The 17485-nt window shown below is 37.0% G+C and overlaps 1 protein-coding gene across 1 annotated transcript in view; it reads left to right on the top strand.

Annotated features, from left to right (window-relative positions):
- The window catches only part of RTKN2 (rhotekin 2), an 81163-nt gene extending 64517 nt beyond the window's left edge, over window positions 1–16646 (top strand). Inside the window, exons 10-12 of the mRNA XM_006147079.3 lie at window positions 3309–3474; window positions 10873–10980; window positions 15327–16646. Coding sequence (XP_006147141.1) covers window positions 3309–3474; window positions 10873–10980; window positions 15327–15865 — 813 coding nt within the window. The 3' untranslated portion in view covers window positions 15866–16646. The remainder of the gene's footprint in view (window positions 1–3308; window positions 3475–10872; window positions 10981–15326) is intronic.
- The last annotated feature ends 839 nt before the right edge of the window (window positions 16647–17485 follow it).

The following is a 17485-nucleotide window of genomic DNA, read 5'->3' as shown; positions in this document are numbered from 1 at the left end:
CTTTTTTTTTTTTTTTTTTAGTTGAGAGAGGGATTTTTGCTTTAGGGCCAGAGAGGCCGAAAGCAAGAAAACACCCATGCAAGGGGGGATGACCATACTGCGATATCTTCTCTCAGAATTTTGAGTTTTAAGTCGCTGGGTATGGGATTCAAGCCATAGTTGACTACATGGGAGTCCAGTGACGTAACCATTATGCCATCTGTGCGTCCTGATAAACTTTATCTTTTAAGCAGCTTGATTGGATGTGCCTTATTTGCTCTAGGAATGCCATTTAGGACAGCATTTTTAATATTGTATAAATAATTCCTTAAAACAACTAATTCACAAAGTTTATTACCAAGACATAGGAGAGTAGAAAACACCTTATTACAGAATTAAAATGCTGTCCATAAGTTCCATTATCGTCTTCTAAAGATTCTCAGATTTTAGGACCTGGCGGTTTGAAACTCATGCCTGGCATTGTGCATGCGTGCCCGAAATCCTGAGAGGAGAATGGAAGAGAAGGGATTATGGGATTGTGATGTTGCTATTGCCCCAGGGAGTGGTTTCCTGCTTTCTATCTCTGTTTCTCTGGGGAGCACATACACCCTATAGAAAAAATCCCTCTCCAAAAAGAAAGACACTCAGACTCCTTGATTTCTGTGATAGGATACACTGTCTCTAAGATGGTCACTAGTCCTTGTACTTTGAGATACTCTAAAGGTTCACAGTTCTGTTGCTACTTTATACAACATTTTTTTCCCATATGGTTTTTAAGTACGATTTCACTCCTTCAGAAAAACAACTCCTTGTATGGGATATATGGTATTCATCTGTCTGTATTTACCTGATTTTTGAGGAATGAACAGCTTATCTTCCTACCTCTTTGCTACTTCTCAAATACCCACATGTGTATCATTTCCACTCTTAGTCAGCTTTCGTAACTGTCAGTCAAAATATTTTTATGGACACATTTCAGTAAGCTCAACCACATTCTTCTAGAATTACTCTGTACAATATATAGCAACCACTAGCCCCCAGTGGCTGCTTCAAATTAAAATGTGCTATAATTATAACACACAAACTGGATTTTAAAGGCTTGATGTGAGAAGAAAATGTAAAATATCTCAGTAATTTTTTTTTTACTTTTTTTATTTTTTAAATTTAAATTTATTTGCATTCATTCACTATACATCATTTTCATTTCTTGTTTCCTGTATATTTCCTTTTTTAATTTTTTTTGCCATCCTTGATTCCCTATCTCTCCCCCTCTGCCATGCCCCACCCTCCTCCCACACTGCCTCTGGTATCCATGGTTGCTTTCTATGCCTTCTCCCCCTCCCCCCATTTTATTGATTTGCTAATGAACTTAATTAATCTAAATATTTCCAATAGCAAGCATAGCCAATATATACATATCCATGAACACAAGTTTGACTGCTTGAAATTCTTAAAAAAGTACATATTTGATAACTGCAGTAAGCTGTATAGCCCCAGCTAAGTGCTACTTTATAGTATGTTCTTTCTACTCACTGAGGGTTTTGTTTTGTTTTGTTTTGTTTTGTTTTACTTTGATTACCTGTTTAAAAACATTTTTTTGGAGAGAGGCCAGTGGGTGGCATGGTGGTTAAGATGCTGGACTCCCACCTGGCCAACTGCAGTTTGGTTCCCAGACCTGGTGGCTTAAAAATCATGTCAGGCGTGTGTGCACGTGTTCCTAAAATCCTGAGAAGAGAATTTGGAGGAGAAAGGATTGTGGTATGGCCAGCCCACAGGGGTGAGGAGTGATTTCTTACTTTCCTTCTCACTGTCTGTCTCCAGTGAGCACATAAGTCCTATGGCAAAAACCTTAAAAAAAGAAAAGAAAAAATTATTTTGGAATTGCTGGGTAACATAAAATACATTATTAAAATGAATTTCACCAGTTTCTTTTTACTTTTTTTTTTTAATATGGTTTCTAGAAAATTTTAAATTACATGTGTGGCTCACATTGTATTTCTACTAGACAGCGCTGCCCTAGAATAATATAAAACTAATCATTATGCAGGCAGCCAAATCCCTGTCTTTGTATAATATATAGTTCTATTCCAGACTTTGCTCCCCAAGATTGCTTGGTCTACACTACACATAGCTGCTAGCTTGCCATGTGGCATGGCAGCGCCTGTGTGTGCTTTGGGAGCAGACATCACGCTTCATGTGAACACAGTATCATCACAGCGTCATACCTAGTACCACTCAGGAAGAAAAAGGTTGAGCCTATACTTGAATGAAACCGTTGCCTTTGCTGTAGGGTGTTGTATTCAGCATTTTTTTTTAAAATAGTACTTTTAACATTATAAGGATTATCTTACTTTACGGATATCATGCAATGGACTTTCTAAATGAATGTTACGTACAAAATAAAAGTTAGTGAGGAAGACCTGTTTTGCTGCAGTGAACACTGTTATGGTTTCACTGCTCTAACTGGTAACACTGTATATTATGCATGAATATTAGAATAAGAAACATATTTCACGGATTCTCCTGTTTTATTACAGTTGGAAGTACAGTTAACATATAATCTACATGAGAGTTATGACATGATGCTATACTTGTTTTATTGCAAATTTTAAGGTGTATGCAAAAGATGCCAACTCCCGCTTAAACTGAGATAAATCAAGACAGAGTATGTATTAATCTTGTGTAATTTAGTAAAAGTGTTATATGTGACATACTTTGAAACATTGTGTAAGTCTAAAGCAACCGCTTTCTTGATGTCAAATCAAGGCGTACAACGATTATGTAAAATGATCATCCCCATGTTCTGAAGTTCTTAGGGTTTGTGGTTTACATACACAGGCAGTCCTCTTCCTATCTTATGTACCTGTTTCTAACTAATCTTCTGTCACTTGATAGTATTGTTCAGCATTTACTATAGACCTGATTTCTTTCCATTTAAAAAAAAATCCCCCCAAGTTTATTTCTTCTACGAGAGAGATAGAAGCATCACCAGTAGAGTCTCCATACCAGGATCCACCCCCATCTCCAGCCAGCCAGGATGAAGGCGTGTGCTTATGTGTTCCCAGTATGCACAGGGAGACTTGGAACGTGAACCTGGGTCTGTCCATTGTGGAGCATTGTTGTGGATATCAGTTTTTTAGTAGAAAGCATTCTAAAAAACAAAAATAAAAAAACTTCCAGATTGTTGAGTTGAATATTAAAAATTCTCAAAATGACATATTTCTTATTTCAAATGATCAGCAATTAGAATATAATTACATTTGTCATAAGTATGGCAGCTAAGCAATGAAACATTTGATCATTAGAGAACATTTTATCTTTAATTTTAGGAAACCAGAATTCGGGCAATGGATAAGGATGCCAAGAAAAGATTTCATATTTTTTCTATTATCAACCCTGTTGGTGGACAAGCTGTGACTCAGATTTTTGCAGCTGACAGTAGAGAAGATCTTCAGACGTGGATGGAAGCCTTCTGGCAGCATTTCTTTGATCTTAGTAAGCAGATATTTGAATTTTCTAGTGGTGTATTTATGTAGCCCGAAAGGATGCACACAGCAATCTAAAGGTATTAAAATTATAATCTTGAGTCGGTTCTGTGGCCTGGTGGTTAAGGCAGCCTGCGCGTGGCTGACTGTGCAGTTGGAATCCGAGACCAGGCGGCTTAAGAAACATGTCTGTCTGCCTAAAATCCCCACAAGGAGGAAGAGATGGAGAAGGGAGTGCAGGTTGACCATTCCCCATGGAGGATTCTTACTCCCCTCCCTCAATGTCTGTTTCTCTGGTGAGCACATGCACCCTCTAGCAAAACAAAAAAATAATAATTTGTAGCAGGAAATTTTTTTATGCTCTTGAAAAAAAAAATGGTGATCTCTCATCAGTGCACTAATGCTTTTTTCTTTCACTTTCTCTCCCATGCCTGCCTTACTGTCATACGGTATACCTTGAATTTTTACCTTCCCTATCTCATACTTGTAAGTTAATTTGTTCCTTAAAACAACTGGGTCCCATTTTCTCAAAATATTCATCTTTAACTGCTTAAAGCTATGTGTTTATCCAAGGGATAAAGAAGTCATTTGTGGAGCAAAAACTTCTCCAGGATAATGATAATCTTAAACTACTGAAATGTTCAGAAGGAGCCTCATTTTTAATGTAACCTTCTGTTAACTCCAGAGTCATTATAATATCATCTTGGACATCATCCGGAAATTTCTTTTTTTTTTAAGCCACCATATGGTTTTTCCATCTCAGTAACACAGTCTTATGTCATGGATTATAAAAAACTGTGATAGTAATATAATCGGGTTTTAGTGCATAAAATAGATGAGGTTCTAATATTTAATTTTCACTTTAAGGAGGAATTTTTATCAACAGGAGAGTATTGAAATTGTAGCAGTACATGGTCTTTACTGGCAGTAAACTTAACTGTATGTGTATTACCTACAATATTATACTGAAAATGTAGAATGTTGATGATGCCTCTTTCTGATCAAAGTGAGCATACCGTTTGAGTCAACCAGTATTTGTCTGGAGTACGCTATTCGACATAATTGCAAAGTACTTTAGAGCAGTTTCCAAACAATGGAAAGTTATTTCTGCACTTGTGTATATAATTCTAGAGACATTTTAGGAATTGTTGTTTTCTGAAACACTAAAAAGAGCTGACACAGTCCTTGGGTTAATTTTTGTAATCCTGTTCTGTTCCGTGGTCTGAATGAGCATCATAGGAGGCAAGAATAGAAAGTAAATTTATTAATTACCTCTCCTGTACAGGTGGCTTCATTTATTTCTCATAATAACCCTGTAAAGTAGTTATTTCTGCAGTAAAGATGAGAAAACTGAGGCCTAAAGAGGTGTCTGGTCTGCAGCATTGAGTTAGAGGAGTCCCTCCATAACCTTCTTGGGTTTTTTAGTCTTTGTTTTCTTAGGTACCATGCCTAGGCAGTAAATATGTGGAGTCTTCATAAAGTTTATGGAAAATGCTTTTTTTTTTTTTTTTTTTTTTTTTTTTTTTTTGGAGGTTTTTGCTATAGGGGCGAGGCCCCCCACTCGCTAGAAAGAGAGAGACAGAAAGTGAGAAATCACCCTTCAGGGGGGATGGCCACGCTGCAACCTCTTCTCCTCCATTCTCCTCTTGGGATCTTGGACACACACACCGACACACCCAGTGTGAGTTTAAGCCACCGGGTATGGGACTCAAACCGCAGTTGACTATGTGGGAGTCCAGCAGCGTAGCCATTACACCATCTGCTGGTCCTGGAAAATGCATATTATGAGAAAGCTATTCATGGATTTCAGAAATTTTGTACCAAAATAAACTTGTATTTTAATTTCATTTTTCCCTATGCTTTTTCCAATCACCTCATTTTTGTCCCATGTGTCTACCAGCATGTCCACTTCTTTAGTTTAAATTTTCAGTAGACTGGAGATGTGCATTTTAAAAGACAACAACTTCCTTTCTTTTTCTGATCATAACAAAAGTTTCACTGGTTTGCTAATGTTCTGGTTTAAAATATCTCTTACAAAAGAATCTATTTTTTCATAAATATTTCTGATATCTTATCATTCTTATGTGCATGAAAATAGGAAGGAGATATAAATGAATATAATACCAGAATATTTTAGTCTATTATTACTATTAGATGATAACCATATGTTTTTATTCTATATTTATGCAGAATAATTTATCATGCTAAAGTGGGGCGTTGGAAGGTTCACAATCTCATGAAATTTCTGTACTCTCTAAGTAGTAATGAAGTGATGACAACTTGGTTCACAGGTCTGACTTTTGGTATTTAATGTTTTTTTAGATAATTGCCGATCAATAGGTTTGTTTGTTTGCTTGTTTTTTTAATATTTTGCCGAGTCTGTGCGTACTCATTGGAGGGAGAGAGAGAATGTAAGAAAGTACCCCGGTGGGATATGAGCATGCAAACACGCCCAGGGTGTTTTTCAAGTTGCCAGTTCCAGATTCAAACGACCACTTTAACGACCATTCATTTTGTTTTAGGTTTTAGCCATAAAGTATGTGCACTCACTGGAGAGAGACAGAGAGGAACAGTGATTAATCAACCCCCAGCAGTGATGGCCAACCGCAATCCCTACTACTCCATTCTTTCAGGATTTTGAGCACACACATACATGTGCCTGACCTGATTTTGAAGTAATGGGTCCAGTATTCAAACCGTGGTTGACCATGTAGAAGTCCAGCATCTTAATGACCATGCTGGCCCCTGTACTTTAAATTTTTACCTCTCTAGGTATGACCTCTAATGATCTTGGTGGAAGTATGGTATCTATAATAAAGTAAAGGGTAGATATCTAGAGCAGAATAAGACTAATTTAATATTTAGAACAAATTTTAATTTTTCGGCCCCACTTTGGAATGGAAAGCAGGGCCAGCCAGGTGGTTTGATGGTAACGTGACTGAATCCAACATGACTAACTGCATCCTTTTGAGTCCTGGATCTGGCAGTTTGGAAAACATGCCAAGGGTGTCTGTGTGCATGCCCAAAATCCCAAGAGAAGAAATAGAGAAGGGATTGTGGCTTGGTCATTCCCTCTTGGGGAGCCTTGAGGGGGTGAGGAGGTTCTCTCTTTCTCTCCCTCTTCCTTCTCTCTCCCCTCTCTTCCTCTGTCTCATGCGCGCGCGCGCGCGCACACACACACACACACACACCACCAGAATGAAATGAAATACTGGTGAGAGAATGAGATTAGAATTTATGAGGAAACATTGATAAAAGTAGATCTTTTAGTCTGGAGAAGAATATAGCATGGGGGTGGGTGGAGGTTAGGAGGCAAGGGATGTGTAATAGCGGGTTTTCTTTTGTTTTATTTATTTATTTACTTATTTATTTTGTGAGGTTTTTTGCTATAAGGCGTGTGCACTTGCCAGAAAGACAGACAGACAGGGGGATGGCCACACCCCAATCCTTTTCCTCCATTCTCCTCTTGGGATCTTGGGCATGCATGCCCGGCGTGAGTTTAAGCCACCAGGTTCAGGACTCAAACCACAGTCGACTACATGGGAGTCCAGCAACATAGCCATTATGCTAACTGCTGGTCCCTTGTAATAGCTGTTTTTAATATTTGAGAGCTGGGCAAGCTTCATGGTCAGATAGTTAAGGCAGCCAGATCCCATGTGGCTGGCCACTGGTTCAAGTCCTGGACCTGAAAGCTTGAGAACTATGCTTTGTACATGTACAATTGTGCCCAAAGTCTTGAAAGGAGGGAGAGATAGAGGAGAAGGGTTCATGGCATGACCATGTCCTATGGGGGTACTTTCTCTTCTCCCTTTCTCTCTGTCTCTCTGATTTTCTCTGGCAAGCACATGCACCCTTTAGCCAAAACAAAAAATTAAAATGTGTGTGTGTATATTCATGTGTGTATAAATAAATATATATATATATATAGAGCTAACAAGCACATAAAAGAGGAATGATACTTGTTCCATATAGTTGATAGATATGGAGCCAGGAATGGTGGGTCAGAAATTCTAAGTATTAAAAACAGATTTGAAATTCTAAATTTTTCCCAAATATAAATAATATAAATATCGGGAACCAGCAGTTAGCGTAATGGCTATGTCACTGGACTCCCACGTAGTCGACCGCGATTCGCGTCCGGACCTGGTGGCTTAAAACTCACGCCGGGCCCATGTGCATGCATGCCCAAGATCCCGAGAGGAGAATGGAGGAGAAGGGATTGTGGCGTGACCATCCCCCCTGGGGGGTGATTTCTCGCTTTCTGCCTCTCTGTCTCTCCCTGTCTGTCTGGTGAGTGCACGTGCCCTATAGCAAAAAAAAAAAAAAAAAAAAAAATTGAGTTACATCAACACCTTAGCATGATAGGTCATTTTGATTAGAAACATTTTAACAGTAAATAGTGTGTGGGAAACATCATCAATATATACATTGTTATATGAACAAAACTGGTATTTCATACTGGGCCTTTGTTTTCATGTTAGCATATTGGCTATCATGTACACCTGTGCATTCAGATTTACTCACTGGCAGAATAAATGTTTGGTTGTAAAGTCTTCAACAGTGAACAACATAGTTGTACCTCTGACTGCAGTAACACATGGAAAATTGTAGCATTATGTTCCAGTTTCCAACATCATTAGGATTTTGCTACTCGTCTAATAATGAAATGCTTTCATCTATCCAGATAGAGAAAATACTGTACTTTATAAGAATCTGTCTGAAAATGTCAGAGAAATGTTTACCAGTTTAAAGGATTTCATTGTTTTTCCATTACATAAGGGCCTTTTTTTTTCCTGCCCTCAAGAGGAAAAACTGGGTTTATATATTTTTATCTTAAAAAGGAAGCAAAAAACTAAAATAAAAAAAGGAAGCAGAGGGGAGCATGGTTATTAGAGCAGAATCTACTAGATTTGAACTCTAGAAAGCAGCCTTTGAAGACTTGTACTCAGGAATTGATTCCCTCTCTGAGGTGCTAAGTGGATGATTTTGAAATTTGACCATACTCTGTCCTTAGCATCATAGTAAAACATAATAAAAGGTGTTTTTTTTTTCAATGTTTCTAACTATTTAAGGTACTAGATTTAAAATGTACGTATGTATTACTATGACAGTTTGACTAGAAAAAAACAAAATTCAATACCTAATTTGACTAGGCATGAAGCATATTTAATTTTTCAGCCATGAAAAACAACCAAGTTGGATGCTGAATGTGGATATTGAGATCATAATAAAAAGAAGAGAAATGTAGATTATATATCAATCTTAAACCATACATAGGCATATTACATTTACTTTCTACTGGTTTAAGATAGGACTTAAAAATTGTGCATTTCAATAACAATTTTATTATATTAATGCAGGTTTGATTATTCCATATCCAAAATGCTTGGGGCCAGAAGTGTTCTGGATTTTTTTTTCTTCAGATTTTGGAATATTTGCATATACATAATGAGGTATCATGGGAATGGCACCCAAATTTAAGTATGAAATTCATCTATGTTTTATATATACCTTATACATATAACCTGAAGGTAATTCTATATAATATTTGTGTATTACATTATGACTGCAACTTATCCCATGAAACCAGGTGTATAATTTTCTACATGCGAGAGTCATGTCTATGCTTAAAACCTCTCAGATTTGGGGCATTTCTGAATAGGAGTGCTCAACCTCTATATAGACATATAGTATCTGGTACAGATACTATTTTTCATACAGGTGCACAAAGATTAAATTTTTTGATATCCCTTGGGACAAATAAACATGAAAAATTCATTTTAAGATGAAAATAGAAAAATGGAATTGAAAGAAAAATTAATAATATCTATTCTTTTAACTTTATTTAATAATTGAAACAGATTATTCAAGAATTTTTTTTCTTATTCCAGATGCTTAATGGTTTTATTTAAAATGTCCTTTCTCAGGACCAGCAGAAGACATAATAGTTATGTCACTAGATTCCCACACAGTTGACTGCGGTTTGAGTCCGGACCCAGCGGCTTAAAACTCATACTGGGTGTATGTGCTTGTGTGTTTAAAATCCCAAGAGGAGATTAGAGGAAAAGGGATTGCAGTATGGCCATCCTCGAGGGTGGGGGTGGGGGGGTGATTTCTCACTTTCTGTCTCTCACTCTCTGTCTGTCTCTGTCTCTCTGGCGAGTGTACACTCTCTAGAACAAAACTCACTCTCTCAAGAAAAAGTCCTTTTTTTTTTGGAGAGATTTTTCACTATAGGGCGCGTGTGCTAGCCAGACAGACAGAGACAGAGAGTGAGAAATCACCCCCCAGGGGGGATGGCCACCTTGCAATCCCTTCTCCTTCATTCTCCTCTCGGGATCTTGGGCACGCATGCACACGCGCCCTGCGTGACTTTTAAGCCACCGGTCCGGACACGAATCACATTCGACCACGTGGGAGTCCAGCGACATAGCCATTACGCTAACTGCTGGTCCCAAGAAAAAAGTCCTTTCTAAAGTAAATTAGATGCAGAATTTTATTGTGTAATATATCTATATAACAATAGGCTTTTATATACTCTTTACTTAAATGAAAATACAGTGCCCAGAGTTAAAATGATTTTTAAAAACATAATAGTCATCTTTTAAAAGATAGTTTGTTGGATAAACAATTCTTATTCTTTAATTACAAATTTCAAATTTAGGTCTGTTCTCATAGTGTACTTGGTAGCATACTGAACTCTACAGTGCTGGAAGCCACACGGCTCACTGTGGGTTTGGATTCCCGGCCCAGTTGACTCGAACACATAAGTGCTTGCATGTGTGCCCGAGATCCCGACGAGCTGAAGGGCATCGGGGAGGGGATTGCAGTATGATAAGACCCTATCAAGTACACAAGGATGATTTCTTCCTGACTCTTTCTCAGAGAGTACCTGCATGTAAACACAATATTGTGAATAAAATGAATACACTTAATTTTATTTTCAAATTTAAAACCATTATAGTGAACCACCACTCCTCGTATTTCTTTGTAAGTAACTATATTTGTGCTGATTTTTACTTTTCAACTCTCTTGAATACTAAATGTTTTAATTTAATATTTAAAAGAAAAGAACCTGTGTAAACTTCTACCATGAATAGAACTTTAAACATAGTTGTAGATCATTTAGAGAAATAGTACACTGTTTAATAGCCTAGAGATTGTAGCTTAATAACTATACATAGTACTTTACTTTTTAAATAGATTACTTTTATGTCCAGAATTGGACTCTAAAATTATGAGTAGTACTAGGTTTTTGTACAAGCTTCCCTCCGGCAATGTTTTATTTATAAATTCACTGTTACTTTTCAGAGCAAGAAATGTGCTGATACCTATTAAAAATGAAATACATATCTTCCCACTTATGTTTTACGTTTTAAACTAGCCTGCCTTTTCCTGTCTGTCTTAGGCCAGTGGAAGCATTGTTGTGAAGAACTTATGAAAATTGAGATTATGTCACCACGGAAACCACCTTTGTTCTTGACAAAAGAGGCGACCTCAGTCTACCATGATATGAGTAAGGAAGATTTGTCTTTTCTAAGCTGCAGAGTAACAAAAACAACATTGCCCATACTCAATGTTCTGTTGACATTAAGATGCTATAATTTTCAAGACACAATTAAAATGAATGGAAAAAAGGGCTATCATTATAGATGAAGGAACTTATGTTTATTAAATGAATTAATACAAAATTAATGAATACACATTTTTCATATTACAAATCCGTAAGATCCAACAAAAAAAACGTAAGGCTTAAAATGAATAAAGGTGCACTGAAAATAAGTACTAGCTGAGCAAGCTGATAAAAACCCTAAAAATATAAACTTGCAAATTCTAAAATAAAATTGTGTTTAATAATATTTTCTGCATTTTATTAAATTTACTTTTAGGTAGAGTTGATAGATGAATATTAATGAATGGAAGCTTTCATCTCTGGCCAAAAAAAAAATTATTTTTGGTTAAATGTAATACTTTGGAAAATTTAGAATTTTGAGGCTCATTAATGTTTCCCCACACTTTGATGGGTGTTTATCCCAGCAGGATTGCCTCAGTGAACAGTGTTGTGAACAAGCACACATCAACGCTAAGCTCTAATCTAATTTTCCACTAATGTACCTGCACTTTTATATACCGTAGAACGTTAGGTTAAAAATGATACATTTGGGTTTATACATTTGAAAACACCAGTAATTCATTTAATAGACACTAATCTTTGATCTCTTATTTTCTTTCAAAGAATTTTTCCCAGCACTGTTATCCCCAGAGTGATAGGAGGGTTTCACTCTTATTTGCCTGACTTTTGGGTTTGGACTTTTTTCCCTTTGTAACAGAGACTTCGCTGTCTATAGGAAAGAAAAATGATGTAGTTACAGTCGCCCCAGTGAATTCACTCTTACCTAGAAGTTAGAATAAGGTTTTGTTTTTTATATAAAAGAATTATTTTATTTAACTTTATTTATTATTATCATCATTATTATTTTCCAGTTTGAACAGGAGAGACAGAGAAAGAGAAAGGAAGCGAGAAAGCAAGCCACCAGGTCTGAGACTTGAACCATGGTTGGCCGTGTGGGAGTCCAGTGCCTTTAACCGCCATGCCACTTGCTGGCCCCAAGGTTGTTTTTTTATTTTTATTTAATTTTTTTTTAACTTTGGAGAAGTTTTGGCTATAGGGTACGTGTGCTTGCCAGACAGACAGAGACAGAGAGACAGAAAGCGAGAAATCACCCCCCAGGGGGGATGGCAACACCACAATCCCTTCTCCATTCTTTTCTTGGGATCTTGGGCACGCACACACATGTGCCCCACGTGAGTTTAAGCCACTGGGTCCGGGACTCAAACCGTGGTCGACTACGTGGGAGTCCAGCGACATAGCCATTACGCTAACTGCTGGTCCTCCCAAGGTTGTTTTTTTAAAGGAGGAACAACTATATATATGTTATATATATATATACGCACACACATGCACACACGCACACACACACACACATATAAAAGCCTAACTATGAAAGAATAAGGTTTTAAATTCAAGAAACATTATCTGCTAAACACTTACCATACAGAATTTATTTTTTGAGAGGTTTTAGCTATAGGGCATGTGTATTCGCTAGAAAGACAAGAGAGAAACAGAGAGATAGAAAGTGAGAAATCATCCCCCAGGGGGGATGGCCACCCCACAATCCCTTCTCCTCCATTCTCCTCTCAGGATCTTGGGCACACACTCATATGTGCCCAGCATGAGTTTAAGCCACCGGGTCCGGGACTCGAACCACGGTCAACTACATGGGAGTCCAGTAACATAGCCATAAATTATGCCAACTGCTCATTCTACCATACAGAATTTTTTAAAAATATTCATGTAATTCTACTTTTTTGAAAACTAGACTATTGATTTATTTAGGAATATACAAATATTGGGTCATTGGAAAAGTCATGACACATTTGTACATAGAAAAACAGGAAAAGTATGTCATGACTTTTCCAACAACCCTATAAATATATACTGAATATAATATATATAGCATATGGTATATGTGTCATCCACACACAAATACAAATACAACTTTTGAAGGGTCTTCAAAAGTTCATAGAAAATGCATATTATGGAAAAATATGCATGGATTCAATTTTTTTGCATCAAAATAAACTTGTACTTTAATTCCATTGTTCCATGAACTTTTTGAAGCCTCCTGTTATTTGTTCCATGTTTTTCTCAAAGACACACACACACACACACACACACACACACACACACACACTCTATTTCATGCGTGGGTATGGTGCATATATATAATATGCGTGCATAGTGCAGTGCATGATCTCCTTATTTTTGATTCTATTCCCATGGTTATTTTTATAGGTTAATATTGTATTGCTAATATTTGTCTAAGTTTTAATCATATAGCATATCACTTAATAGATACCATATTAGTTTAGAAAATAATGACTTATTCAGTTAGATAAATAATGTCTTTGAATGTTCCCATGTATTTTTTTTCCTTAAAATTATTATATAGGCATTGATTCACCTATAAAACTTGAAAGTTTAACTGACATAATACAGAAAAAAATTGAAGAGACAAACGGACAGTTCCTAATTGGTCAGCATGAAGAATCCTCACCCAATCCCTGGGCTGCACTTTTTGATGGTAGTCACCAAATGGTCGTCCAGAAAAGGGTACTGTCTCCTGCAAGCGAGCAGTCACATGATGGAAAAGGGAAGAAGAGACGGGCTCCCCTTCCTCCTACTGATAAACCTGCATTCAGCTTCCAAACGCAGAGCAACACGGATCAATCGGTTAAAGAGAACTGGGGGAAAACAAGTGTGTCTCGGGCCTCACCTTTGAGGAGAGACAGAGAAAGAGAAAGGAAGCGAGAAAGCAAGCCACCAGGTCTGAGACTTGAACCATGGTTGGCCGTGTGGGAGTCCAGTGCCTTTAACCGCCATGCCACTTGCTGGCCCCAAGGTTGTTTTTTTATTTTTATTTAATTTTTTTTTAACTTTGGAGAAGTTTTGGCTATAGGGTACGTGTGCTTGCCAGACAGACAGAGACAGAGAGACAGAAAGCGAGACATCACCCCCCAGGGGGGATGGCAACACCACAATCCCTTCTCCATTCTTTTCTTGGGATCTTGGGCACGCACACACATGTGCCCCACGTGAGTTTAAGCCACTGGGTCCGGGACTCAAACCGTGGTCGACTACGTGGGAGTCCAGCGACATAGCCATTACGCTAACTGCTGGTCCTCCCAAGGTTGTTTTTTTAAAGGAGGAACAACTATATATATGTTATATATATATATACGCACACACATGCACACACGCACACACACACACACATATAAAAGCCTAACTATGAAAGAATAAGGTTTTAAATTCAAGAAACATTATCTGCTAAACACTTACCATACAGAATTTATTTTTTGAGAGGTTTTAGCTATAGGGCATGTGTATTCGCTAGAAAGACAAGAGAGAAACAGAGAGATAGAAAGTGAGAAATCATCCCCCAGGGGGGATGGCCACCCCACAATCCCTTCTCCTCCATTCTCCTCTTGGGATCTTGGGCACGCACACACACACGCCCAGCATGAGTTTAAGCCACCGGGTCCGGGACTCGAACCACGGTCAACTACATGGGAGTCCAGTAACATAGCCATAAATTATGCCAACTGCTCATTCTACCATACAGAATTTTTTAAAAATATTCATGTAATTCTACTTTTTTGAAAACTAGACTATTGATTTATTTAGGAATATACAAATATTGGGTCATTGGAAAAGTCATGACACATTTGTACATAGAAAAACAGGAAAAGTATGTCATGACTTTTCCAACAACCCTATAAATATATACTGAATATAATATATATAGCATATGGTATATGTGTCATCCACACACAAATACAAATACAACTTTTGAAGGGTCTTCAAAAGTTCATAGAAAATGCATATTATGGAAAAATATGCATGGATTCAATTTTTTTGCATCAAAATAAACTTGTACTTTAATTCCATTGTTCCATGAACTTTTTGAAGCCTCCTGTTATTTGTTCCATGTTTTTCTCAAAGACACACACACACACACACACACACACACACACACACACTCTATTTCATGCGTGGGTATGGTGCATATATATAATATGCGTGCATAGTGCAGTGCATGATCTCCTTATTTTTGATTCTATTCCCATGGTTATTTTTATAGGTTAATATTGTATTGCTAATATTTGTCTAAGTTTTAATCATATAGCATATCACTTAATAGATACCATATTAGTTTAGAAAATAATGACTTATTCAGTTAGATAAATAATGTCTTTGAATGTTCCCATGTATTTTTTTTCCTTAAAATTATTATATAGGCATTGATTCACCTATAAAACTTGAAAGTTTAACTGACATAATACAGAAAAAAATTGAAGAGACAAACGGACAGTTCCTAATTGGTCAGCATGAAGAATCCTCACCCAATCCCTGGGCTGCACTTTTTGATGGTAGTCACCAAATGGTCGTCCAGAAAAGGGTACTGTCTCCTGCAAGCGAGCAGTCACATGATGGAAAAGGGAAGAAGAGACGGGCTCCCCTTCCTCCTACTGATAAACCTGCATTCAGCTTCCAAACGCAGAGCAACACGGATCAATCGGTTAAAGAGAACTGGGGGAAAACAAGTGTGTCTCGGGCCTCACCTTTGGATACCAAACTCTCAGCTCTAATGCATCACTTACAGAAACCAGTGGCTGTGCCACGAAAACTTCTTCCTGCCAGGAAAAATAGTTCAGCTGATGGTGAGCAGCACACAGACACAAAGCCCAGTTCTGAAGCCAAGCCAGTACCAGCTCCGAGGCAGAAATCCGTCAAAGACATTTTGGACCCTCGATCATGGCTGCAGGCACAAGTGTAGAAAACCCTTTAACAAAATCTATCATTGTGAGGCTTAATTCAGAGACATTATAGAATAAGCGTAGTAATATTCTGTGATTATGTAGGTAAATATGTGAGTGATTTATCTCAATAATTAATAAACTGTTAGGTATAGAGAAACATTTTATAATGAAGAAGTGGATTTCTCTTTTACTTCTGATTTTCAGAATATAAGTGATTTCCCCAGCAGAGTACAAGAGAGGCAGTTTCTAGACAATATCCTAATTGTTAGAAGGGTTAATTTATTCCTAAATTAGTACCAGGCAGTGAATAAGCACTAGGCAGAAGAAAGCATTAAAATTTCTTTGGGGGAGAGACTGTCTAGTAATTTAAAATGTGTTAAATGTGAGCCATATTCTCATTGTGAGAATTTTAATACTAATGGAATGTTTCAAAGGTTTTATTCAAACCACAAATTATAGAATCCACCCAAGAAAATGTTCTTCTTAGCATTCTGGAATTCTCATCTAATGGTTCACTGGCTCTCTTCTATTGTTTAACTCACTAGTTTATAGGCCTGACCTTTTAAATTCCTGGGATAAATTTTGGAATATTAAATTCTTCATCTTTAACGGGAATTTATAATGTGCTGTTCACAGTTGTTTCCTTGATGAGCCCTGAAATCCTGTTAACTCTCATAAGTGAAGCATAACATTTATTAGTTTAGAGAAATGGTAGATGAAATGTTCTTTCTATCCACTGTTGTGTGTGTGGTGCTAATTTCCTTTGTGACTTTGGAATTTGGGGAAATGAGTGACTGATTAACACCTTTAAATTTGTTTAATATTTGTTTTAAAAGCTGATGGCAGATTCAAAAATATCAGAAAAATTGGCCATGGCAATATTTTTTTTCAGAATTAATCCTTTTTGAAATTTTGATTAAACTTCCTTTTTTAAGTAAGGGTTGATGTCTGCTATTGATATTATTCATTGTAAGTCATATTCTTACAGTAATGACATTGGAATCATTTCTATAGGAGGTAATTTCCATAGCAACTAATCACAGTGACCCAAACAGGATTATGAAATCAAGTGAGGAATAAATAGCAAAAAGAAGAATACCTTAAAGGAACCACCAAAAAAAAAAAAAAAAATCCATTTTTATAAAAAGTCTTCTTGTAAACAAGAGCAGAACCGTTTAAAAAATTCTAATCAGAATTTCCAAATAAAACAGTTTCCATAAGGTGTCAGTAACAGCACTAAAAATCTCAAATCCCTCTGAACCCTAAATGTCATTGCAAGAAATAAAAATAGAATTAAATTACTGCCCTGTGTATAATCTCTAGAGATCTCTTTAAAGCTAGTAAGAACTCTATTTGGATCAGAACTACATTATTACAAAATAAAATGAACACTTTACCAAAAAGAAAAAAAAAACTAATTTCAATGAAGCCTTTCATTATGTTGAGATAGTCTTTTTTCATTTACAGAGAGCAATGTAACTGCCAGGTGACTTCTGTGTTTGCCCAGGACTCCTAGTAAGAATCACAGCTTGAGGGAGTAACCATATAGAAGGTCTCTTGTGACTTGGCGACACCAGGACAGACATAGGATTTGGTGAGAAGGACATGTTATATGGTTGCCTGATGGAATTTAGAGA

Source organism: Tupaia chinensis, unplaced genomic scaffold, assembly GCF_000334495.1.
Source record: "Tupaia chinensis unplaced genomic scaffold, TupChi_1.0 Scaffold000199_1, whole genome shotgun sequence".
Taxonomy (NCBI): Eukaryota; Metazoa; Chordata; class Mammalia; order Scandentia; family Tupaiidae; genus Tupaia; species Tupaia belangeri.
The sequence above is the reverse complement of the archived record's forward strand: the minus strand, read 5'-3'. Positions and strand labels throughout refer to the sequence as shown.